This window comes from Lampetra planeri, chromosome 7, assembly GCF_965212315.1.
Source record: "Lampetra planeri chromosome 7, kcLamPlan1.2.h2, whole genome shotgun sequence".
NCBI classification, from domain to species: domain Eukaryota; kingdom Metazoa; phylum Chordata; class Hyperoartia; order Petromyzontiformes; family Petromyzontidae; genus Lampetra; species Lampetra planeri.
The window spans coordinates 16,787,567-16,814,172 of NC_136113.1; the positions used below are offsets into that span (position 1 = coordinate 16,787,567).

General features: G+C 50.2%; 1 protein-coding gene across 1 annotated transcript in view; it reads left to right on the forward strand.

Annotated features, from left to right (window-relative positions):
* The window catches only part of DPP3 (dipeptidyl peptidase 3), a 68,273-nt gene that overhangs the window by 12,856 nt on the left and 28,811 nt on the right, over window positions 1-26,606 (forward strand). The window contains exons 8-13 of the mRNA XM_078596582.1: window positions 2,067-2,197; window positions 2,828-2,886; window positions 4,754-4,948; window positions 8,273-8,385; window positions 12,442-12,534; window positions 18,633-18,695. Coding sequence (XP_078452708.1) covers window positions 2,067-2,197; window positions 2,828-2,886; window positions 4,754-4,948; window positions 8,273-8,385; window positions 12,442-12,534; window positions 18,633-18,695 — 654 coding nt within the window. The remainder of the gene's footprint in view (window positions 1-2,066; window positions 2,198-2,827; window positions 2,887-4,753; window positions 4,949-8,272; window positions 8,386-12,441; window positions 12,535-18,632; window positions 18,696-26,606) is intronic.

The following is a 26,606-nucleotide window of genomic DNA, read 5'->3' on the forward strand; positions in this document are numbered from 1 at the left end:
CCCAAAGCTAAAAATGTGCAATGTTAATCGGTGTTGGCCAAAATTCTCCTGAAAAATATTTTGATTCATTGTCGATTTGCTGGTTAAATAAATAGTGATTTGGTATTGTCATTGCATTGTAGTACATTCATTGGTCGGTAATAGATCCTGCTATGTTCCAAACATGCCCACAGCCGCTGGACTAACAGAGCCCTTCCGCTGAAACACAACTGGTTGTATTTAAAAAAAACATTTCCGTCAATAGCTGTTTAGCTTATCGCAATATTGTCTGTGACCTTTTTGATGGTGGTTTACGTGACTGGAAAGTATGTCCTCTTAGCTTCTGCTCGTTGTTAATACATAAATTTGTTTTTGTTCACGAATAAAAACATTCTGCGCAGTCGGGTAAACTTGCTCTGTAGCATTCACGGCGGGCCTTGATAACGTCAGGTCACGCGCATTAAGGGCGACCGTGTCAGTACTTACTACAGCAACATCGCAATCGGCATTGCATTATGGGAATGATGTGTGGGTTGAATCCGGCCTATTCATCCGCATTGACTGCACTGTTTTGAAAACATTCAATTGTTGAACACAGTTGCTAAGCACAGGCGCAAAGGTACAAAAGAGCAAGTGGGCTTTCAAAGTAGCAACAGAAAAGAGATGAAATGTGTTCGTGAATAGTGAGATTATAAGAGCGTGGCGGGGCAGGGGAAATATGTAGGGGAGCAGCGGGAGGGAAGGCACAGACAGAAGTGTGTTTTTGACCTGCAATGTGGTGGTGGTGGTTGAACACTGAGGTGTGGCATTTAACACCACATTACATTGCCTCGTACAAAGAAGGGTCTTTGTAACATTTAGGGATCTTGTGTAGTACAGTGTTCTCACACTTTGTACAAACTCCACGGTTGTACGGTGTCACAACGGCTTGAACAACCCTCAATTGTTTGGTCAATTACTACAGTGCTTAAGAGTTAATTATTCGGTCAGGAGGTGGTTACCTGAAATCGCTGAGGTCAACTTGGCCCTTTTGTGTGGGCTTAATAAAACAAGCACCACTTTGTGAGAAGTCAACAGAAGTCTGTCGAATTATTCATCTCGGCCATAGGAATGTGGAATGTCCATCTGGCTTGGAGCTGTGAGCAGAGGCTCCGGCTGCTTGCCTTGCTTGTCTCGGCAGGTGGCTTCCAGAAGTAAAATGTGCTATGTTAATTGCAATTGGCCAGCTTCACCAAATTTGGAAACCTTGCAGATAATATTGGTCGTTTTGAAAATAAATATGGGTGTCGTGAAATGTAAAAATTCAAATTTTTTTAAGATGTGGCTCGTGAAGTAAGTGATTTGGTTTACACGTACATGACACTGAATTGCACCATCACGTCCCAGTGTGGATGGAAATGTCAGTTTGATTACGTCCGGGACTGCAGTATTTTAAGAGCTTATTTTTCGTGTGGACATTATTTCTCCATGGATTACAGTCCTAATTGCCAGACATAATGTGAACCTGCTAAAAGCCACAGACGGCATGGTGATGCTAACAATCGCCCACATCTTTTGCGTGTCTAAAATGTATATTCAAAATCTTGGAACTTTTTTCATGGCAGAATAAAATGACTGGTTCTGGAAGTAAGCCACAATCCCAGGGCTTGGAAACCACCGACTCTTTTCCCATAGTTCCGTGGAACAGTGTCAAAAACTGCTTCGAATGTGTATTTAAAAAAAGCATTGTGAGGTGTTTGTTGGAATTATTTTGACACGGAGGAACACGTGCATTCGAGAACGCATGTCAAATTTTTTAATAATTTTAACTAAAGCAAGTGGGTTTGTATAGGACACGTCCCTAAAAGGGATGATTTGGTGGTCTTTATATGACTGGCAGGCAAGGAGAAGTCGGCACCTCCAGCATGGAGTTGGCGCGATTAAAATCGGCTCCTGCTCAGGTGCCAGGTGGATCGTTTCCATCGCAAGACTGAGAGGACACGTCAATGGCTATGGAAGCGGTAATTCGGCAGTGAATCGATCGTGGTGGACGACTGACGATGGTGTGGGTGCTGACCGACCATGGCGTTGTGCGGTCCCCTTGGCAGGAGTGTGCGGCCAACGAGCACGAGGTGGGCATGCTGGCGGGTTACATCGACAGCTTCACCTACGGCTCCATTGACGCGCACAAGCGCGGCTCCAGCCACTGGATCAAGGACAAGGGCCCCATCGTGGAGAGGTGCGCGCCAGCCAGAGCGTCCCCACATTTCCATTCCCTATTAGTAGTATTCATTGAATGTAAACGGTAGTGTGATGTATGTTTACTTTGGAAACTGTAGCTTTGCTTGGATGGGCAGTCTGCTTCCTGGAGGGGGGGGGGGTAACCAGATTTTCCACATTGTCTGCAGGAATGAGCAAAACGTTGCTTCTCTCTTGCTGTTTTTCTGGATTTCGGCTCGCACAAGTTCGACCTTGGGTTCTTGCGTTTTCACTGCAGCTGCTTTTTGTTGATGGCATTAAAAGTTCAACATCAATGAAATTAGTTGAATATTCATAAGAAATGCGTGCCCTACCTCCCCCCTCCTTCTCCGGAACACAGCTTGGTTGCGTTAGGTCTACTGTTTGCGACGGGAGATCCTCCAACTGGAATACAAGACTGTATCGGGCTTGTGAATTGTTACGTAAAGCTTTATTTTATTTTTTTATGTGATTTCTTCATTATATGCAGAAAAAGCAAGGACCATAGAGCAGCAGTTCCATTATCACGTAACTGGTGACCTCTGATTTGTTATTGCAGTTACATCGTATTCATTGAAAGCTACAGGGACCCATTATCACTTAACTGGTGACCTCTGATTTGTTATTGCAGCTACATCGGATTCATTGAAAGCTACAGGGACCCCTTCGGTTCCCGCGGTGAATTTGAAGGTATTTCCGGCGCGACTCTACATCTCCGCGTCATTTCATACTCTGTTCTAAATGTGCTCGCTGCATCCTGTTATGAGGATGACGACCTTTTCCGTTCGGAACCTTTGCCTTGCCACCAGTACCTCGTGTTGCAGAAAGGCCCTCTCCGGTAATAGACATCGAAAACGACTTTGTGATTTGACCTTCTTCGGTTAGCCTCATGGTGCACGTTTGGGATACCATTTTATATGCCATGCAATGGGCACATACAAGTTCATCTTTCGTCAATTAGATAAAAAAAATGTAAATCCTAGAACTGCAATACACCAGATTCTTTCGCCTAAATTTAATGGACCAATTTTTGTTGTACGGTTGCTGGTAACTCGGCGGAGACCAACTCGCTGGACTTGAACCCGGTTGAATCACTGGCAGCTGAATCTAGGCTCCTTTTCAGTGTGGCCTCGCATTTCCAATAATTCCGTGAGCCACCAGCTGATACCTTTTTTTAATTAGTTTGTATTTTATTGTACCACCTAACTAGCGTTCATCAGAAATGTATTGGCAGACAGCGTTTTTTTTGCTTGCAACGATGCCTCACAGACTCGGCCACAGCTTTGCATTTGTCAAGTTGTCGATCAGCTGCGGGGAGGAGTGGTCGCCGAAATGTCAGGTTGTGTCGGAGCCGTGATATTTAGTTTTCATTAATGTAGCCTTTACGCCTCCCCTCGCGATGACTGGTGGCAGGCGGGCCAAAGGTGTTTTTTTTTTATCGATAAACGACAACGGATGGGGGGGACGAGTTTGCCACGCTCGTCCGTGTGTTTTGGAGACGAGACGACCGCGCAATGCAATTTGCTTGCTTTATTGCTACGCCGGTGGTGATTTTATCCGTCTGTTTAACCCCCTTTGACCTTGGCAGTTTAAAATAATAACAGCGATGCATTTCACTGAGTATTGCTGGTTTCTATTGAACCCACCCGGGTGCATTTGATTTGTCATAAATTGTCAGTTGTGCCAAATGGGCAAAATGAGAGTGTTTTACCAAAATGCCATTAGACGAATCGCAACCTGAGACCTAATGCTCGGTGTCCAGGCAATGCGTGTAAGTGTGCAGAATGAATTGGTTTGCCGACTACATGCTCGGTTTCGCTGATGCTTTCACGGTCTCAACGACTGCATGGTAATTGAGACGGACTTTAAACCAGCTCTTGAACAGGGCCCATGCCAAGCATGCTTAGCACAGCCAAATAAACCATCGCAATGAATGCATTTGTAATTGCTGACTTGAACCAAATGGGATTGCGCCTGCATCTTGTTAATTTGGGATCCACTGCAAAGTTTTGGATTAAAAAGGAGACCTCTTAACCACAGATGAAGCAGTACTTGCTAATTCGCTATCTTACATGATATAAATGGTCATGACCAAATCGCCTGGAGTGCATCCAATCTCATCAGTTCTTGGAAGCTGAAGCAGGGGTTGAGCCTGGGTAGTTGTGGGCTGGGTGACCGCTGTGCATGCCAGGTGGCTACAGGGGGCTGTGCTGCGGTGTCATGTCTATGCTCCCCACAGTTACCAACCCGCACTCACCAGCGTGGTGAAGCTTTTCCAAATAACCTTTGCAAGGCGCAAACGGCGTAGGCAGGACCTCGTCCATCGGTGGATTGACCAAGTGGCATTTACACGTATACACGTACAATGTAACACGGTATTGCATTGTACACGTGTACAATGTCGTGCGGTTATAAAACTAGCACTGTTTTATGTGCACGTGTGTGTGCGTGCGCAAACTGCTGTGAAATTCTTCTCGTTGAACATCTCGACTCACATTTAACTGCGCGAGTGCGTGCGTGTTCCACCTTGGCCGGCCTCCCTCCCCCGTCCGCGAAGGCTTCGTGGCAATGGTGAACAAGGACATGAGCGCAAAGTACTCCCGGCTGGTAGCCTCGGCCGAGGAGCTGCTGCCCCAGCTGCCGTGGCCGGCGTCGTTCGAGAAAGATCGCTTCCTCAAGCCGGACTTCACCTCGCTGGAGGTGCTCACCTTCGCGGGCAGCGGCATTCCCGCCGGCATCAACATCCCCAACTGTACGTCGCCCAGAGACGCACATACGCGCAAGCGTGCACGCGCGCACAGCAACAGCTGCCTTTCGCCACTAAGTGACGGTGACTTCACCACAGCGCTTGTGTGCCAGGGTAGGTGGCACGTGGCACGTCGATGTTGCGTGCAATGAAAGAAGAAATGGCTTGACCTTTTCAGGCAATAATACAGGAGGTATTAAGATGCTCAAACGCCATGCAAACACCTTTTTACAAGCCATGAAGTCTGCATTAACCACACATACTTGCGGTAAAACATGCAAACAAATATGCTTTAATGTATGCTTTGTTCTTGAAACTGATTTCCTACACCAGGGACGTGTCCTGTAGTGTATTTTTTGCATGTTAATGCTGGCAACAAGGGTCTCGTTGGCGCGCACCATTTATAGAAATGTTGCCTGTTATATATTTACCCCTTTTTTAAGGAAGTGTTCTTGTTTCGTGTTGCTTTTTTTAAAATGTGCCTTTTGACCACTGCCAGCGTTGTATCGCCAAATAATTAGTTTAACACCCTGAGGTTTTGCTAGACAAGTAATGTGTACATTAATATACTGTGTATATACACGACAGCTGTTGTACTTTTTAAATGCAATATAAACATTTGCGCCTTGCTCTCGTGTCGGTAAATATATGCCGGGGGGGGGGGGGGTGTTACTTTCCGTGGCGGTTTGCTATTTGACGTCTCGTCCCCCAGCACCTCTCTGTATTCCCACACCCCACGCGCACGCATCTACCTGTTGGCAACGCGTCGGTGACACGCGCGCACGCCTGTTAGGCATGCCGGGACGGCCGTTCCCCGCCGACGCGTTTGTGGAAGCGTAGAGAGAGAGAGCGCGCGTGTCAAACTTCCCCCACGCGCTGTTTTGTCAACGCCACGAAAGCTGTTTTTCCCGGGAGCGCCGAGGTGGCTGGTGCGCGTCACCGCTTGCTGTCTGCGCCGCGCGTGGTTGTTCTTGTCGGGTGGGGGGGGGGTGCGCCGGGCACGACGGCCACGTGCGCTTACCGCCATCGACCCCTCGGTGGCGCCTCTCGCCAAACGTCTGCCCTCGCGTTGGCGTGACGGTGACGCGGCGAACCGTCGAGGCTTCGGTGCCGCCAGGTTTTGCGCGTATAGATTTTTTCGTAGCAAAATTTGCAGGCCTTGAAATGATGCCGTAATTGCCTCCTCAGCCGGCCCTGTCTGAGGCACGTACGGTTTATGATTTTCTTTTTTAATTTGTCTTTTTTACGATGATGAACATGAACGAGCGGTTCTTGACACGCACGACATATCAAGCTTTACAAGCCAATAAGTGGAATCGAGGCATTTTTTTTCCCAGTGTAATGCGATGTAAATGAGCATCCAAGGGCTGCTCTGTTGAAACCCATTATTCTGCAATTATGGCCGGCATTTGCTACGAAAATTGTTTTTGAAGCCAGCTCTTGTGACTTGTTGTAGCTGCATTAATGTGCGCTTGAGGTAAGGGCGTTTGGGGTAGAGAATGTGTCGTAGCCACACTGAATAATACATTTTTGTTGGGCACATTTTTTTTGCGCGCATGAAAGTCGTGCTGCGTTTTTTTGTGCTCTCTCTTGAATCAGGAAATCGTGCTGTTATGGTTTTGTAAAAAAAAAAACATCCGGCACTCTTTTGTTTTGACTTCTGACGGAGATGAAAGGTGGCGCCTGCTGCGACAACACAACTTGCCTCTTGCTCGACGACGTTCTCTGAGACCACGGCGCCACCGGCGTGCACTCGTGCACGTGGTAGTCGTGCGCGGTGCTCCTATTAGTAGGGCGGAGCGTTTGATTGTCATGCGCACCAAGCGGAGTGCAGCGTGGGGGAAGGCTTAAACGATTTGACCTTCATGGCGATGGAAACTCAACGAGAATAACATAAAACGGCACGCTACGAATTACTGGGGATGGAACCCTTTCTCGCCTTCTGTTGCTTTGTCCGGTAACGGTGGCGGGCGTTCGTGTGCGCGGCTACAACCAAACGTTGTCGCTGCTTTGTTTATTTTAATTGCTGAACAAACGCCACTTGTTATTTTTTTGGCCGTACGCACCACGAATGGAGGCGTTTCGGCACTAGCCGCTGTTGCTGCTGTGGAGAGGGAATATTCCAAGACCTTAGTTTTTGCCGGCTGCCCAGTAAAAATATCCTGAAATCTCTCGTGGCGTTTGCCTCTCACTGGCTTGGCTCGGATGAGATGTCCACTCGGAGTGTAATGGACACCAGCGTGTGTCTCTCAGCTGGCTCTCCTGCGTACAAATCTGACGTGCCGTCCGTGTACGTGTCGGCAGATGATCACGTTTCTCGTAACATGCAACCGTAAATGCCCCTGACCCCATCATTACTTGGAGTACTTGGATGGATGACCACCAGGGCTTTGCCAGATGTTTTGGGAGTGGTTGCGAGGTGGCTTGGATTTACAGCTCTGGGTGCCGTCCCCTCGTGTGTTTTTGGGGGGCTGGGGGTTCTCTTGGTCTTCCGGTGTCCCCCACGTGCCAAATATTCACGGCTATGGACAAGAATTGCAAAATGAGCAGGACCTTGCTGAATTACGTTTAAAGTCTTGGAGCTTTTGTGGGGAAAATCTTTTCTTATTTGTCCATTCTGGGGGCTGCAACATGGCCGAGCGGTAGCAGCGGCGTTCCAGAGGTTAACGTTGCAGAGTTTAACGGTTCGTTTCCAGCAGCCGCCCTGGTAAATGCTGTGCCTGTATTAACTGTAAACGTACGCGCAGTCTATTTCGCAATGGACGTTTTACAGATCCTGTGTAACGCCATTCACAAGACTAGGCCACATTGTGCCAGCATCGTGGTCCACATAAAAAAAACTATTTACCTGAAATTGCTAAATTGGGGTTACACATTAAGCATCACCTAATGCGAAAACTTGTCAGGACCCTCCTAGAAAGTCATGATACCTGGTGAGGTTTTTCTCCGGGAAAGCGTAACAATGGTAATTATTATTATCGATGCTAAATAAGTATTTTTGCATTGCCCTAATGTCGATCGCAGACTTGTAAAATGATTGAGAGAACAGCCTCTCCGTGTATATATTTTTTTCCCCACCAAACATTTCCAACGAGAATTTACTTTTTACCCATCTGCTTCCTGGTGGGGAAGCGTGCGAAAAAACATTGTTCGCAGCCGTGCGCGAATTTAACACACATGTTGGAATGCACTCGCCGATTCTAGCGCACTTCCCCCAGCTCCCACGCCCACGTCACCCATGGCGCCCGCAAGCTCGGCACTTGCTCGCCCGTCCGCCCACCCGGCCTGCGCGTCTAAGTCTGGGGTGTGTGCGCGTTTTTTCTTTTTCAGACGACGACATCCGACAGTCCGAGGGCTTCAAGAACGTGTCGCTGGGGAACGTGCTGAGCGCCTCGTACCAGGAGGAGCGCGAGAAGCTCACCTTCATGTCGGAGTCCGACAAAGTGAGCAGTGTGGGTTGGAGTTGAAATTCCTGGCAGAACGACTGTGCTGGCCCAAAGGGTGCTCTTCTCCAATTTTCACAAAAAAAATTTCCACAGATTTATTTCCGTTGTCCGCTAAAAATAATTATTGTGGAGCCATTGCCGCCAACACGTGAATCGGAGCCGACGTGATTAAATGCAGACGCATAGCGGAGACCGAACGCTGGCCTTGGGAGCACGTGGAAAACGCAATGTCTCGTTTTACGCGCCGTGCGTGGAGTACATCCTGCAGCTGGGACGAGCCAGGTTTTGTAGCAGAAGGCGTGCGCTTGAGCCCTGGCTGTCAAAGCGGCGTGTACACCAAGCCGCGACTTGTGATTAACACATTGTTCTGAAGTGCAAGGCGGTGTGAAATGTGTTTTTTTTCAGATGTACAGCACCATTAGCGACGTGCCGCTACCAGGAGCCCCGAGGCGGATTTTCGCTTTGCAGCGAGTTGGCAATTCCCTGCGTGTGGCCTGCGGCACATTACACGGCACTTTTGCAATGCTCCTTTACTCGGAGCATTGCTGCATTTAAAACTCCCCCTGTGTCCCGGAGGGAACCGGGGGAAGGGAAGGGGGGGAGGAAATTGCAGGGAGATGGGAATGCGGAGGTGGGAGAAAGTGGTGGGGGTGGGGAAAAGCATGGCAGTGTCTCGTCCTGTGCAGGGGAGCAGTATTCTTTCCTCTGCCAGCCCTTATACTGCTATGTGTGCACACGCACGTAATCATCAGCATTTTTTTTTTAATAGCGGCGTTGGTCCAAATTGCTTTTCAAATGACTGTAGGATTATTTAACGTGCACAAGTTGTTTGCGTGGCAGCGTGGGAAGCCAGACGAGTAGGAAAGCAACCAGAACCGGTGCCAACATTTGCCCACGCTCTGTGGTCCTATGTTGGGCCAACTTACATTTATTTTAAACGAGCGTTTTAATACATTTAAGTGGAAACCGGAGTACCTGGGGAAGACCCTATGCGTGCGAGGGGAGTAAACGCAGCCTTACCTGCCGGAAGAGCTCGCCGAAGGATTTGCGAGCTCCTCGCACAATCCAGCTTGGTTAAACTCAGGATGGATAGTAGGCATGCCAGCGTGAATGTTTCTAACTGGCCCCATTAGAGGGGTCCACGTTTCACAAGCATAAAAGGGAGGGCATGACTGGCCGAAAAGACCACGAAACTTCGTGCGGCGCGACCAAACCAGGTAGCTTCCGCGCAGCATTGCGCAGCCCGTGAAAGATAATGCCGCCCCACTGATTCGGATGGAGTAAGACTTCTGCTGTCAAACCGGAGCTCGTCCGCACACGTACGAACGCCTCCCATGTGCACCGTGTCGGCCTTAACAATGGGTGATCTCTCGTGGAGTACTCCCCTGCTCCACAGGGTTCTTTACCTTTCTTTGTTCTTGTGCACGTGGTGTTCATGTCCGCGTGTAATTAACGTGAATTTGCTCTCGTGTAAGAGTTTCTCATTACGGGAGGCTAAGCGGGGCCCAAGTTTGAATTATAACCCAATCGCTGCCTCCCTACCCCGCTCGCACAGCTCTTGACGCCTCCCAACTCCAACCTGCACACAACTAGTTGTGGTGGCATTCGAATTTTTTTTTCTCACCCAGCAGCAGAGCAGTGATGAGGCTGTTGCTACTCGTTAGTCCTGTTTGGAGATTCTCAAAGGCATTTTTGGCTCGGGAAAAATATGAAATACATACCACAGTGTCTCCTTAGTGACGTGACATTGGCTAAAATTATGTAAGCTAACAAAGTAAGGGGAAAAAACTGGCACAGATGCAATCGTCTAGGATTTACATCTTGCCTGCTGCGATCAAATAGTTGTGTTCATTATTCTTGGCAGTGTCCTGTGGCAGGGCATTAAATTCAACATCTCCCTAATGAAACTCTGTGTTAGCGCTGCACACACTGGGAGTCGGCCGCAGAGCGGGTGTGTTTTTTCGAGTGAGCTGAACGGTTTGACCTTGTATGTTGGCCGAGCGTGGTGTGCGTGTCGGAAAGCCCGGAGTTGGTCATTTTCGGCGCCCGGTTTGCGTTTGCCAAACTTCACTCGTCCCGCAACTCTCAATCGGCGTGGTGCCATTTTACTTCGCATAAAAAAAAAATTCCCCCCCTTTTACGTCAATCGTTGCGGTGCAAGTGTGAAGGTCGACCGCTCGCCAGCCAAAACGAGACAGGGTGGAGTTTAAAAAACACATTAACTCGGCAGAATGTGCCCGTTGATTCCCTGTTGCCCAAGGTTGTCGGACATCAGGAGTGATGAGTTTTGTATCTTTGTTTTTCTCCCCACCCTCCCCCATTTATTGTTGTTTATATTTGAAACTTGGTCTCGTAGCGTCATGTTTTCCTCCCCGCCCCACGTTGTGCTGGTTATCTGTCCACGCATGGCTCTGGCCGCGGTACGCAATCCGTGGCCCTGCAGCCATGCGCCGACACGGGCGCCGACTGGCACTCCGCGGAGCCCGTGGTTGGGAAGTTTCTCCGGCATAGGATGGCGTACAAGGGGAGGGAAGTGTAGGCAGGGGGGGTGGGAGACGGGTTGATTGGGAGGTACCCCCCCCTGCAGGACCGCGCAAAGTAATTGGGTCGCCGAGTCTCTCCTACCCCCCCGCCCCCCCCGCATCCCCCGTCTCTCCCAGGGTGCTCGTGGAATTTCGCGATTGCGACGAGTTGGCACGGGTGAGATTGATGGGCGAGAGGGTGAGCTGTGGCCCAGATCTGTGCCAGCAAAGAAAAAAAAGCGGAGTAGCTGAGTGGTGCGAGCATAGCAGTTAGCTGTGCATCCACAACAAATCCGGCGGCAGCTTGTGGTTTTGTTTTAATTTGTGCGTGTAGGAGGTGCTGGCCAGTTACGCTTGGTCATGCGCGCGTTAAATGTCAGAGATTATCTCTGTGCTCTAAGTTAGTGCCTCAAATAACACGACTACCCAATCGACTCATTCACATATCACCTGACTTAATCAGGTCAAGCCTGCTTGACGAAGCATTCAACCCGTGCAGAGCTGTTCAGTCGAACTCGAATGCACTTGTGATCCTTCAATATGCAAGAACTTGAAATGATTATGGCCAATTTGAAAGATCTACGGTGACCACTCCATCTTGTTAGCTCCATTACAGTGGCTTGTTGGTGCTTCTTTAGTTTGCTGTGGGCAAAGGTATTTCACGAGACTCGTTTTTAAAGGCAGTCATTATGTTGATTGGATAATGAGCAAACTAAACTGTTATGATTTTTTTAGATTGAATGAACCCATTGCAGTGTCATTTAATGTATCATGTCACAAGCAACAAGAGATCATTAAGGCTGGCTTAACAAATGCAGCCTTGAAAAATTCAATAAACTTGCAAACGGCGAGGTAGTTGCCAGTACGTATGTACGTGCGCTTTCTGCGTTGGCGTTTTGCACGTGTCCGTCTCCAGTGTGTACTGCAAGACGAAGCGCCTCCTGTAATGAGTGCTGTATGGCGTGCGCGTGTGCATGGTGTCACGTGCTTTAACACCTCGCAAATGGCCGTTGCTTCACTAGGTGTGATTAGGTTGAGATGGACGCTAATTGCCCTTTAAAGACATGCCTGCCCTGATAAGAGCTGCTGCTGCTGCTGGCAGGCTTGCAGGGCCGTGGGTGTTAACAGCGTCCTAGGATGTTTTAATGGCACAAACATGCACATTAACAGTCACCCCTAATCTCACGCTTCTCTTGGTATAATGCCTTGCGCCGTGTAGAGGGGTGACACGTAGGCGCAGTGGTTGGCACGCTGAACTATGAACCAGGCGACCTGAGTTTGATTCCAGGCCAATGATATCTGAACCGGACCTGGGGCCTGCCCCTTATTTCCGGACCAGCGTGCTGAAGTATAGTCGCAATAACCCGCATATCCATCGCTGCGAGCGGGGACCTTCATTGCTAGATTTCGTAGTAGGCCGAAATATATCAAGCGACAACATCACACTTATTGAATTGTAAAATTGACCTTTGGTAATGAAACTGTGCATTGTGAGCTGACTGTAGTGTGTGTGTGCGCTCCCCTTCCCTAGGACCTGTACGTGCAGTGGAAGGGCCCGTCGTTCGAGGTGCAGGTGGGGCTGCACGAGCTCCTGGGCCACGGCAGTGGAAAGCTCTTCACCAAGGTGTCCACCGCCACATGCGCACCCACTCGGCCTTGCACACGTGGTCCGCTCCCGTGCAGGCCAGCCCAGCCTGATGGTACCACGCGCAGTCCCACCCAACCTAATGTACAGGGATCTACCGCCAGATGGACGCCAAGGTTCATATATGGTTGCGCCTCCCCCTCCCAGGCGGTGACTTGGCCTAGCGGTAGTGCTTTCGCCGCTCGTTGCAGAGGTTCGTGGCTCGACTCGAGTGGCTGCCCTGATGAAACCATAACGTTACACGCCGTCTGCTTTACATTGGATGTTGAAGATCACAAGAGTAAGGACGCCCTGTACTGGCACTATGGTCCAAATCTTGTTAATTTGGAATAGACTGCAATCATTGGATCATCCTGGAACAAAGCAATGAGACTCGGTGAGGCTGTCCTGGGTAAACGAGTTTATTAATAGTAATAATAATCAAAAAGGATGTTACATTTTTCTCTAATTGTAGTATTTTATTCCTCTTTTTTAAATGCAACTCTTTGTCAATCCACTGCTGGATAGAGGCCCTCTCCAAGCTGTCTCTCATGTTGGTTGTTTGATCTTATCACCATGCTGCTCCATGTGATTTGGTGAAGGGGGGGTGTGAGGGAGGAGCCCAGGAACGGTGCAGATGATAAGGCTCACTACTGATGTTATCCGTGGCTGGGAGTCCAACTCGGGTGATTGTTCATAGCGCGGTACGCTGACAACAGCGCCGCTGTTCCACCCCCCCCACCTCATCGTAGGAGACCCCGAGTAGGACCATAATCTCCTTTGGCACCCTCTGTGGACGATAAATTCGGATCACTTCACGTGATGATTCAAATGGCCCACTGCAGATCAAATTTGAAAACAAAAAATCAATAAATGTTCAGTGTTGGCATATGGGTGTTGTTTTTAAAGAATAAATAATTCAATTAAATGTCATTAGAAATTTTATCCCTTCTAACATAATGACCAAAACCCATCGTCCTGCTGTCATAATCATTATTATCATTTATGGCCCTAACGAAATTCCACACGACACGGCCAGGTCCCTTGAGGCTTGCGTGTTGGCGGTGCGACCAGGGTCGCTGCGACTGCGTCCAGCGTTTCCAGCAAGACCTTGCCGTTATTGCCACCGCCGCCGCCTTGCCCCTGTCCATTTTTTTAATTAGCTTTTCCAAAGCCCTCGGGGGGGTAACTCAATTCCAGCAGATTGTCAATGATTGTTGGACAAAGATTAGCCCCTACACATTTTTCCACGCTAATGCCGCAGCGGTGGCGCTAATGACGGGGCGTGTTCTTTTGTTAATCCGCCAGCCCCGCATGAGCGGTGCGTTGGGCAAGAGCTCTGCCGTGCTGCGATCTGTGACGCGCAGTTAGATTCCTGGACCCGATGCATAAACGCCAGGTGGTGATCGGTATCTGAAAGTGTCCTTGCCCCACTTCTAGGTTGACTCAACCGAACAAGCAAGTGTTTATGTGAAGGTGTACGAGCACCATGTCTGGTGAGACGGATGGTGAAGTGTGTGTCATGCTGGCCTTGTCAAGGATTGTTGGTTAAAGATTTAACAGTGTGCCATGCCGGTCATATTAGGTGCCCCTCAAACGGCACTTGTCCTAACCGTACTAATACTTGCATCTGTGTGTGTGGGGGAAATGAAGCCATAGGCTTGCCTCGTGAACTTGTTCGTCTCAAGGACACGTGTATGAAACGTCCCAACGTGTGCATGTGAGTGTGCAACTGTGCGCGAGGAGTGGTGGCGCAGTACTTGGTAGTAGCGCGTTGTGAACCTGGCGACCGGAATTGGATTCCCACTCAAGCCAACTCCAGTGACAATAATCTCAACTGGTCCTAGGCCTCCCCAAGATCGACACTGCCTTAAAGGAGTACTTTGTGCGGCGTGTTAAACATCAGCACTGGGAAGACGAAGGTGGCTGGGCATGGTGCTGCCCACGTTGCTCCCTAATGGGCCATGTTGGCCTTCATAGCTACTTGCTTACAACACTTAAGCCAAGGGTCTCTTACGGCTATAGAGAGGTCTGTTGGTGTGTTCTCAAAGTGCACCTAGCCTGGCACAAGTGCCTTGACGTCACCACCACTTGGTGGCGAATGGCGGCTGTTGTTGGGCTGTTCATGCATCGGTTGCTCATTGGTTTAAGCGTGGAGCAGAAAAACAATCGTAGATTTTATTTAATTTGGCTTTTTTTATTGTACTTGGTACTTTAAAGATGTGCAAACACATGATGTAAGTTGTTTTAAAACTGAAGCATCGTCCAAATACGAGAAACTCGCGCAATCTGCCTTAATTATCAAGTTGTTTTAAAAGCCGGCGATTCATAGCAACTGTCGGAGCTGGTGCGATTGCAAAGCTGTTTGGGCGAACGTAACGAGGCCCCGCTTGGGTCGGGGGATCGTCGATGTGCCGCTGGCCAGCCATACTCCACAAATGCACAATGAGGCCTTTTTTTTTTTTAGAACGACATTTAGGTGAACTTTTTGAACAACCTTGAAAGGGGGAAGCACAATGTTAACAAAAGCAGTGGAACACGGCCAGAGGCGAGCACGATACGGAAGCCCGGCGTGTCCACTTGCGGGGGGCGGTTTGCGCGCCGCGCGTGAACCGCTGTCGTGATCGTTTGATGTGGCGACCTGGGTGGTGCTTGTGAGTTACCGTTTTTTTTAATTCGTCGTTCGTCTTTTTTTAGGATGAAATGGAGGTGTGCGCGTCGAAAGTTCGCGCGACGCCTCCGTCGAATAATAACACGTGCGGTTGTGTTTGTGTGGTTTTCTTGTGACAGTACGTTGAAAGAAAGAACAAACTGTTTGAGCCTGAAATAAAAAAGGAAACTTAAAAAAATATATCCATAAAACAGAGTTTTGCACATCAAGACAGTGAGACGTGTTATGACAGGTGCCTGTGTTATGATTACATGTTTTTAATGGAAATGTTTACCTTATCGCAGGCTGCAACCCACATTTTCTTTCGTGCGTGCTTTTTATAACAAGGCTGTCTTGTAAAATATCACTTTGCATCTAAGCCTCGCCCAGTCACAGAACTGTTTTTATTTTTCGGAGTTCCTCTTTCGATGTTAGGGCAGTTTTAAAGTAATGCTCATGTGCGGTACGAAAGAGAAAACCCACATGCCTGGACGAGGTGAAACGCACACAGAAGGCTCTAAAGCGTCGTCATCCCCCCCCCCCCCCCCCGTTATGCTTGTTCAGAGGCATTTAACATCGCCTTGCTTCCCCATTGAGTGACAAAATTGGTTCGTTCAGATGATTGTCACCACCTGTGGCCTAGGTGCACTAACTCTGCACAGCGCCACCCTCGCTGTCGGTGTCCACTGCCCTCGCATCTTTATTTAACCCGGAGAAATCCGATGAGCTATGACGCTCTTGTTCACAGATGTCGGTCTCCTCGACTCGGTTCCACCGGTGACCATTGCAATGCACCGCAAGACGATGGTCTTGCAAGATCGGATCTTGTAAAGACTGTTTTGCTGTGTCGGCATTTTTATTTGCTAAAGTTGCCAACCAATACAGGCTCCGTTCCACCTTAAAACATTTGTTAATTTTCTTTGTTTAAATGAGGCAACTAAGGTGAGCAAATTGGGGAACAATTACACACGAACACATGAAATAGATTGTCAGGTTTGTCCTCAATGCTGCCTTGTAACAGATATAGATAAACATGTATAACAGGCTAATGTCTTGGGCAGCGCGCGGTCCCTTTTCAGAGCAGAGCGGGAGTAGTTGGACCAACTTTTGAATCTCCCGCTGTTGCAAAGGCCGCCGCGTGGCTCCCCGTTCCAACAATCGCCGGGGCAGCGGTGCTCTCCGTCCCAGAGCCGGTGGCAGGATACCTCCGTGCTCTCGTGGCAGGCTCGGCCTAATTCACCACGAGGGGGGGGGGGGTGGTGGGTGGCTCATTTGGCACCGGAAACTCCACCGGCGATCGAACTTCCAATAGCGAGTCACGTGCCCTGCCTGCAGCAGCAGTGCCATCCGGCTGGATATGGGGGGAGGGGAACTTAAGTCTCCCATTTTTCTGTTTTTAATTTGGGCTTTGTTGCAACGAATGATTTATGTGGGTGGCCATGTAGCTCGGGAGGAGGTGGTGGTGGTCGGGGGGCTTGTGCCAATGTTGGTCGGTGTTGCCGAATCTGTCGGATCGGGGCGAATCGCCGCGGGGCAGACAAAGTGAAAAATGAGCGCTACCGCCCCTGTGGGTCCGGCGTGGTTCTCCCGCGCGCAGCTCTAATGGTCTCTGCCTGGTAGGGGGACGACTCCACGCGACGTCTGCCCCCCTCGGTTTTGTGTCTGACAGTAAGTTTCCCGTGCTCGGCTCGGAGTGCGCGCAAGCCAGGCCTTCCCAAACTCCGCTTCTCCTGAACCCCCGCGGCTGCTGTACGCATTTCCAAGGTTGACGATTTTTACCCTCCCATTTCGAATCCGGATTAAGTGGTTTGCAGCGGCACATGCCAGAATGCGTTGGCGTTCCACATGATGGAGAGTTAACAATTGCCACGTGAAACATGCATACACGAGATGCCCATCTTGATTTGAACGGCGCTCTGTACATCATGGGAGCTATTATTGCCCAATAATGAGGTGCATGCACAGTAGCTTTTTAATCGGCATTGTGTCCATGATGTGAAGTATTTTTTGCAGAGCAGTACGAGTGACCCTTTTATCCGCACCAGGGGCACGCTTTCCCATTATGCCTGGCTACAAAATAATTGGTTGTATGTATAGTTGCACTGTCAGAGCTGAAATGTATCAAAAAATCTAATTAAACCGAAAGACATGTTACACACACTGTTTGTATGCAGTCATTGACTGGGCTGAGACAACCAACTTGCTATGCCAGAGGGAACCGGGTTTTAATCGCAGATTGCGTAGCCAGATTCGAACCCAGAATCTCATCGGTACTGGCTCAGCTCCTGCCCCCGAGCTCAAGGGGGTCACCCTTGTTCTCTTAGCTGGCGCTTTACTCGGTTCGTGTTTTCGCAGTTGTGGGGGGGGGGGGGCGACTTCAGAGGGTTTGTAATCCTGACATCCAAAACCACCCCTTTGAGGTGCTTGTAGCAAAAGGCCACTGCAACGCGGGGGGGTGGAGGGGGTTAAAGCAGCGGGCGGTTGGTTAAAAGCTTTGTGACGCTTTAATTTTACTGCCTGGAAATTAAACGCCGGTGCATAATTGGTTTCTTTTAATATTGATTCTCAAGCGCTTATTTTGCGTGCATCGAATTGTGTGACGAGAGTCATTATTTCATACGGCATATTATACGTAATGGGTTGATGTGACCCCTGCTGTCACGAGCGGCTTTTAAATTCACCACGATGTAAACTAAAGTGGATTCTAGAATTGTGAATCGGGACCCTGAATTGAGACGATTCGTCGCGTCGCTGCGGTGGCGAGTCTGCGCCTCTCGTGATGATGGTTGTAGATGGGCAGGAAGAGGGAAGGGTTCCAACCGATTGTTGACATACACAGCAGGTCCATCTGTTGGAAGACTACCATCTCACATCATTGAGAATAAGAATAAAAGAAGAGAATTTATCATTGAGCCAAAAAAGTATATATAATTTTTTATACTTGAATTATTGGTTGCCTTTCATGGTCAAGGTTGTTGCAGTGTGGATTAACCTAAATGCCACCGCAATTTAACTACTCGTTCCGGCACAGGTTTTTCAGCATGCAATTGACTTCTCTCTCAGTCTCTCTCTCTCTCACTCTTCCCCATGCAATTTACATTATGTCTTGTTATCTCGAAGCAGCTGTACAGCCTCCTGCCTAATTAGGGTGGTTTCAGCAGAAGGCAAGGACTTGGCATTTTCGTTGCGATGGTGGTGTGTGCACGTGTTTTGTGTGCGCGCGTTTTGTCTGCGCACGTGTCGACCGAGCTTATTGGGCCTGTGTGTGGGCGCACAATGCCCTTGCGGTCTGCGGATCGTCATGGAACACACCTCCCCAATGCACGCGTGGAACCCTTGAGACTGATTTTCTGCCGTGATAAGACGGCTGTCCAAAATATTTTTTCAATTTTTTTTGCCCCCACCCTCCATCAAATGTGTGCGTATGTTTTGTCCGTCTGTGCCGCAGGATGAAAAAGGGGTTTTGAACTTCGACGTGGACAAGGTGGTCAACCCGATAACGGGAGAAAAGGTACGGTCAAGCCGGTCTTGTGCTCTCTTGCATGACCCCTCACTGTTTCATAACTCCTGATTTGGCAGCGTGTGAACAAGAAAAGCTCGCATATATACTGTGTTTTTATAGCGCAAGGTACAATGTCAAACGTCAATAGGCTAAAAATTGTAATAGACTACAATTTCTTTGGTGACAGCCCACAACCTGCCTCCCTGAACGCAGGAAACCCCCCCCCCCCCGCCGCCCCCCCCGCAAGCTGTGTGCAGCGTGATGCGGCTGTCGAGATTAACAAATTGTGCCCATCCCTTCTTCGGTGGACACGGACGAGTCTTTTAATCTATCTTCGTTCTATGCACTTTTTGTCTCTTGATCGAAGCAATAAACGTTGGAGTAAGTGGTCATTAAATAATCTCGTAGCCCGGCTCTAACTTTGTATGTTATTTTGTACACGCTGCTGTGAGCGGGTAAGTGAACCTTGTCACCGACATGCAGTGACCTGAACGGTCTACGGAGGATTGTTTAGTGCTCTCTAAGCGGAGGGAACACCCCCCCCCCCCCCCCCCTAGAGTGGCGCACTCTGCTGCTGTTGCATGGCACTTCGTTGGCGTTTTGAGCTGTGGGAGTGGGGGGGCACGGTGCAATCAGAGGGTTGAGCGAGGGGGTTTTGCAAGAGGCGCAGCACCGAGGGCTCGATCCTCGCGCCAAATGCACATTGGGCTGTCCGCAGAGGCCGCCCATCGCCATCACTGGGGCAGCCACAGTTGTGGTTGTTAATGGGGGAGCTCACTGCTGACCCTGGGAATGTGGCATTTCATTTCCTGGCTTACAAACCGTCAGCTGGAGATGAACGTGGGTATACGCTTGTTTTGAGCCGAGGGCGAGCGGGGCGAGAGAGACACTTGCACACTCTGGCTTTTTGACGACATGAACGTGGACACAACTGTACCTGCCTGCTCAAATTATGGGGTTTGTTACCTCTGGCCTCTTGCCACCGTTCAGGAGGTGTGCGTGTTACTGCAAAGCCTTTCGATTTACCTCGCATGGAGAGCGGTCGCCAAACCTGCGTGCACGCAGGACAATCGGTCGTCTGCCCTCCCAGTTTTACTCCCAAATTTATCTTCCCGTCATTATGGGATTAATACATTGGCTCAAGTCGCATCGGCGCACCACCTTTTTAAACTCGGAGAAACCGGTTAAGGAAAACCTCCTTTAGAAATCCTTATCCACATTCAGTGGCTCAATGTTTTATATGGCTTGCAAAAAGTGTTCATGTGTCGGTCAAACTGAAATGATTGATCGTGAAAGCTGGAATAATAAAAATGTATTTTCAACCCAAATTTAGTATTTTTTTGGGTCCTTGGCAATGGAAGTTTAAAAAAGAAAACAAATATTTTTCTCAACTTCTTTTTTTTAGGGTTTGTTTTATACACCTCCTAAAAACAAAGTTTACCCTATAAATGTAATTAATGACAACATAAACTACAGAGTGTTCTTTGAAAGTTTCTAATTTAAGAGTTTTTTTTCTTTAATCTACAAAGGAATGCCTCTCTGCAATTAAGATAAATTTCCATCAAAGCCCTCCAACGGTACGGTGCGGCTGAGAAGGCGGCATTTGAAACGATAATCGCGACTTGGGCGAAATAAGAATCCCAAAACAGCAGCCTGCGCCCGCGGAGAGATGGCTCGCCAGCACCACGTGCGCACGTGCGTAGACTCCATTACCGTTTCCCGCCATCTCGCACGTTTTACGAGCCCCTCCGCTGCAGTGGCAGAAGCAGCAGGCGGCGCATGTGCGTGAAATTGTTTCTGTGCGTGCCAGCGCGCTGGTGGCGCTCGCCAAGTTTCTCGTTGCCCTCCCCACGCGAGGTCTTTTTTTTTTTCTAAGCGGAACACGCTACTCTGCACCTTGGCCACTCATGGCGCCAGTGTGGGCGAGCCTGCCCTCTCGCCACGCCACCCTCGTGGTGCCACCCTGTCGCCGTATTTCTCCGGCCAAGTGGCGGCATCGAAGGGCTGTTGGTTTTGCACGTGGATTTACATGCGCTCCGGGAGCGAAGCCGCACATGCGCTTGATCCGCTGCCTCCACCTTTGCTCTCTTGTGAGCTTGTGCCTCCTCGGTGTTACAGGGGCCCGTAGGAGGGCTGCTTGAACTGCTGTCGGGGGTCTCCGTGGCACTGTGAGATTCTGCAACACCGCTCAATTTATTTTGCCCATGCCTGACCTGCATTCACTTGCGCTGCCATGGATGGTATCTCCGAAATGTGTGCGAGTGAAATTAATGTTACCATTCGCTCCGATTCTGATCGTAAAGTGAGAACGTGCTTGGGCACAGGCTTCTGGACCAGGCACGTAGAGAAACGTTGTGTGTGCGCGTGTGCGCACATTTAAGGTCTCTGAGCGAATGTATATTATTTTAATAGATCTTGATGAGAGCGAATGGCAGTGGCTTCTTGCGTAGATCTCATTTGGAGTAAATGGTTGTGACGCTTATAGATGTCAATGAAAGGGATGAGCAGGAACTTTAATATATCTCTGTGAAGGTGAATGCCAATTGCTCTAATGGATCTGAATGAGGCAGAGTGGAAGTCTCCTCCTTTTAACAGATCTCGATGGGAGTGAATGACCGTCAGTAAGACGCGTCAGATTTAACCATCCTCGCAAACTTGGCAGTCGCTCGTTGGCGCCGTCGTCTACGTGAGGAAACGTGTGCGCTAGGCCCAGCGCCAGCTCTGGCGCAGAAAAAAACCCGTTGCCGCCGTCCCCCGTGCCTACCATGGGAGCCGTTCAAGGGCCACGGTGCAGATGGCGGGGGACGTGTTTTTAACGACCGTGCTCCGATGAGGGCAGACGGGAAGAAGGATCCAGGGTTCTCCTGTTGTTCAGCCACACCAAGCTTTTTAAGTGCTGCCAGTCAACTTTTTTTTTTTCTTCCATTCGGATGCTGCTCGTGCCCTGAAAGCGCCCGCACGGGTTTCGCGACGCGTCCCCCACCGTTCGCGGTGGTGCGCCGCTCTCGGCGGTCGGCCAGCGGTCGTCTCTCAACTGGTCTCGGGCATAGCTCGGTGGGAGGATGTCGCTCGCGAAGATTCACTTGCCCCCACCCCCACCTCCTGTGACACTTGCGGTTGCTGTGGAGGCGTGCGAGGTGCGACTGGCACACCTGCGTGGTAAATGAGGTGGCCACCATGTAGCGAGTAACTCGTGTCGTCCGTCCGTCCATGTGGAGAGAGCGCGTTATGTTCTTGTGCGCTCCTGGGATTTCTCCCAGGCTCTGCGGGTTTTTCCTAACCAGGAATTGTAAAGGGACTGCGGTGACGGTGGTGTACGAGCACAAATAGTAATAAAATAAAAACTCAATCTTTGTCAATAACACTGCTCGACACCAACAGAAATATATCGCAGGCTGACAATCGGCCAGTGACCTTTCCTCTTAAAGTAATGTGCTCAAAGTCCCAAGAATGACTCACGAGGGAGTTTAATCCTGCGGTGTTTCTGGGTAGAATGTATGAATCCCGGACGGCAAGAGACGAACACCATTTGCGCGAGTGCTCCATTTGGTGCTGCAAGATTAGCGCCTTTGCCCCTTCTTTGGGGACTCCTCGGGTTCATCCACCCGAGCTGCTATCGACACGGAGCCCGTTGCAGTGCGAGACGACGAAGCTTTCGGAGCAATATAAAAACCGTCATGCGGCGGGGAGCTCATTACACCCGTGACGCGATGACATCGAGTGATGGCCGGCCGCCACTCAGAGCCACCTGCTGAATCGCAGTCATCTCTCCGCCGCGGTGCCGCCTCCTCCGCGTGGTGGGGGGCGGGGGGCAGCTGGGGGCCCGCACAAAACCTGGGTGGCCAATTATCGGCTGCTCGTTAACATTTCAACCCTTCTCACCTACACGGCTCCCTGGGGCACGGCCGGGGGAGGAGTGGGGGGGGGGACATCTGGGATGCGGGAGTTATCGGGCACGGAAATTAGGGGGCAACGTGCGGTGCCCGCGACGAATGCCGCGTACTTTTTTCCCACGCCAGGTGCTCCGCAGACCTTTCCGGGCTGCAGCGTTTATCGCTGTAATGATCGCAATTGCTTTATCAGTCCCCTGGACAATGAGAGGTAAAGAGCGGCAAGTCTTTGTGGGGGGGGGTGGGAAAGCTGAGCGTTTACAATGGACCGCTGTCCGGATTCCGGGAAGAACTGCTTCATCAATTGGTCAATTCCTTTTATTTAAAACAAAGCGAAAAGCTATTGATATTCAATATCTCTTCTTCCCTGGTGGGAGAGGCAGGTTTTGTCGAGTGGGTGGACGCATGGAAGCATTGTTTTGTTTGTCCTGTTTTGGTTTCTGCGAGGAGGAGGAGTGTGCAGCATGTAAATGTGAGAACACGTGGGGATAATGGAACTGGTCACCGACCGCTGTACGAAAACAACAGCAACAACCAAAATGGCTTTTCTGCATCGAACCGACTTCCCCCTCCCACACTGCCCCCCTCCGCTCGCCTGCGTCTCCACCGCCTCTCACTTTAACAGACCCTCCGTGTGCCCAGCTGTGTTCGGTGGAAATTGTCGGGAAAGCTATCCATCACTCGGCGCTGGGCCCGCCGCGCGCTTCCAGCAAGCCGCCTCGTTATTGCTCCCTGTGCGGCCTTCACAAAAATATCTCTCCCATCACGTGCACTCTGTTCGGCGACCAGGAGGGAAGGAGTCGAGCGCAGGGCGTCGTCTTTAGTCAATTAAATCCCCTTTAAATTTCGATTTAAAGCTTTCGTGACTGCAGGGATTCATCTTCTTGGTTATTTCGGTAAAGTTACGTAGAATGGAAATAATAAAATAAATTAAACATAGTAGACAGAGTCTGTCTACTCGACAGACCTGCTCTCCACCTGAGGACGGCTGCTTGCGTTGTGGCCGAAACGTGAGAATTATTTTATTATGTTTTATTTTTATTATTTTATTATTTCCATTCTACGTGACTTTACCGAAAGAACCAAGAAGATAAATCCCCTTTCTAAGATCTTCCTGCAACACCGCTGCCGTTCCTCGGGGTTCTTTCTGTCGGCCGTCTTGACGGTGGGCAGGGGCGGCGCTGCGACGAGGCTGCCTCGCGTCAGCGCTGCGGGGGCCGCCACGGAAGCCGCCACGGAAACCGCCACGGAAGCCAACGTGACTGATTTTAATGAAGCCAAAACGTCCCGCTCGTGCTCACAAGGGTGGCCGAGAGGAAAGCCAAGGTGATTGTTAAATCGGTGGGTGGCTGTGGGGGGGGGACGCACGGAAAGGTTTGACGTGCACGCGAGTCTTTTTTAAATTCTAGCTTCATCGCTTCGCAATGGGCTTACGATTCTTAAACGTGAGCCGCCGTGATGGCTACACTCCCCCTGCCACCCCAACCCTTCGGGCGGGAAGGGGGGGGGGGGGAGTCTTTCTTGTCAGACATACTTGTCCGCTTTGCTGCAGGACCGCTTGTCAAGTGGCGTGTGAATCGGGAGACCTGAATCTCTCGCCTCAGGAGGGATGTTGACAGCTGCGCCAAGGAGGGTTCTGAAAACCGCCCCCAAACCATTGCACCGCGCCGTGCCCACTCTCTCCATCTCTGAATACCACCGCTGCCTGGGCAGTGCCTTAACAATGTCTGGTTGTTGGGTCTATTTTGAGCCAAAGCATTTCTAACGGGAAAACAGCAATCTCAAGACCCAGAGAACATGAATAGCAATCACCCTGTCATCCCGACCTGCATACGGTGCACAATACTTTTTTTCTCGCAGCTGGCACTGAAGCGAGAGCAGTTTCCTGCGCCGCTGTGTTGTGAACTGTTGAGACGACCTCCCAAGAAAGGTGCCTGCGAGAGGAATGTGAGTGGGAGGCGGGGGGGGTCACCTCTCCTTCGGCCTCCCCAGCCAATCCGAATCCTTGTCAGAAAGTGGTTGGGGTGTGTGGCTACACCGTGCAGGTGTGCGTAATTGCTGTAATGGTGCAAGGCTCCCCGTGATTATTCGTCCGTTTCCACTCTGCAATCCAACCGTATCGTCTCCTGCGCAACCGCAAACCCCCGAGAACCCTGCACAAAACGATGAACACAACGACGTTTCCACGCAAGCCCGCCGAGCAAGAACGTTCGCTCTCAAACAACGAACCTTGGGACAATCTCGACGCTCCCAGCAGGGGCGCCGCGGGGCCGGTGGCGCTCGCGTTGATGCAGATTTACATCCGCGCCTGCCGAGCGGCGCGTAATTGCATTTGGACGCGTGGCGGCGGCCCCGTGTTGCTCCGAGCGCGGTGACGACGAGGTGCGTCCAAGTGATAAAAAGACCCAGATTACGTGGAGCTCCTGTGGGCGCAAGCTCTCGCCGGGCGCCTATTAAATGTGCGTCCTACGGCTCAATAATGGAGTGTGTGGAAACGCCGACTGTGACGGAATTGCTGCAGTCGCGGCTCTCTTGAAGTCCGGCTCGCGATTGTGCTGTGTTTATTTTTTAACGACTGCGCTAAACGACGACATTTTTCACCCGTGCGCGAGTCGCGTGGTGTAAAGTGAGCGTACGTCGCTAGAAAATTGATCCGTGTGTTTGATCGGCATGAATGGTGCCGGCAATTCATGCGAACATCAAGGGGGTCACCGTGCCATGGCTTTTGTCAATTCCTGTTGGCCGCTTCCTGATGCATAACGGGATGACGCACTCCTGAGATCCATCGCTTGACGTGAAGCCTCTGGATTGTGCAGAAATAATTGTGTAACCGTGACACCAGAATGAGGAAGTGTCTTGTAGATTGCTGACAAGTATTAGATTTTAAAGTTTTCTACTAATTTTGATTTCTTTGGATATTTGAAGTTATTTCTGGTCATTCCAGTTTCCTTTGCACAAAAATACTCCTCGTGGTTTAACTCGGCATCCCGCAGTGCCCTACTGGAAGAGTCTTGACTCCATTAAGGCAAGTATCATTAAGTGAGATCCTTTGTGAGCGTTCCATTCTGGCGACTTGACGAGAGATCTGGAAGCTATGCGTGGCTCTCCCGTCATCGGCTGCGCGTCACCTAACTCCGCCCGGCGACCTGCGTTTTTTTTGTTTAAACCGTGCTTCGGGTGAGAGGCGGACCCCCTCGCCGCACCACGTTAGTAATGCGCAATAAAAAGGCCAACGAAATACGGTCGTGACGACAACGACAACAAAGTTCTAAAGCGGTTTGGGCGGAGACATAAAACATGCATTTGGGGGGGGCCTTGACGCAGCGGTCGTATAAATTGAGCGGGCAGATGACATATTTCGCAGGGTGTCGCGGGGGCTGCCAGCACTTCAAGCAGTCCATTAATCTGCATTACGATAGTGGTGGGCAGCGACTTGGGCTTGGGGCTAGCGGTAATGAATTTGTTTGAGCTGCCAGGCTTGGAAGTAAAACGCTCCGTGTCGGCGTGTGAAGTCTGCTACTGGTGGATGGTAGTGGGCCGCTCTTAATTTTAGTCTGAGATGTCTTTAACGCGTGCGCCGTGCGGGTAGGGGAGGTGAGTGAGCGCTGGTGAGTTGCGGGTGTTTTTTTATCGCGAGGCTTGTACGAGAGGGCTCCGCTTTGTTGTCGCGTTACTCGGCTAGGTAGTCGACTCCGTAATGTTCTTGCCCATGGAGGCTGTGAGGTTTGGCAGGGAGCAACCCCCCCCTCCCCCCAGCCGCTGCTGTCTTGTGTTGCTGGGAGCATGTCGTTTATTAGAGTGGGTGGTAAAAGCCCTGTGATAATCTGTGCATTTGGAGACAAATGCCACATTTTGGAACGAGATTGCGCAACAATACTGAATTCCGTTTGTTAAGCTATGCACGAACTGTGGACATGGCAAGTGAACGATACACACATGTCTCTGAATACCTCAACCAATTACCATACAAAGAAACTTGCATGAATACAATATTGCGGAACTCTCCATTTGACGGTTAACGGCTAATTTA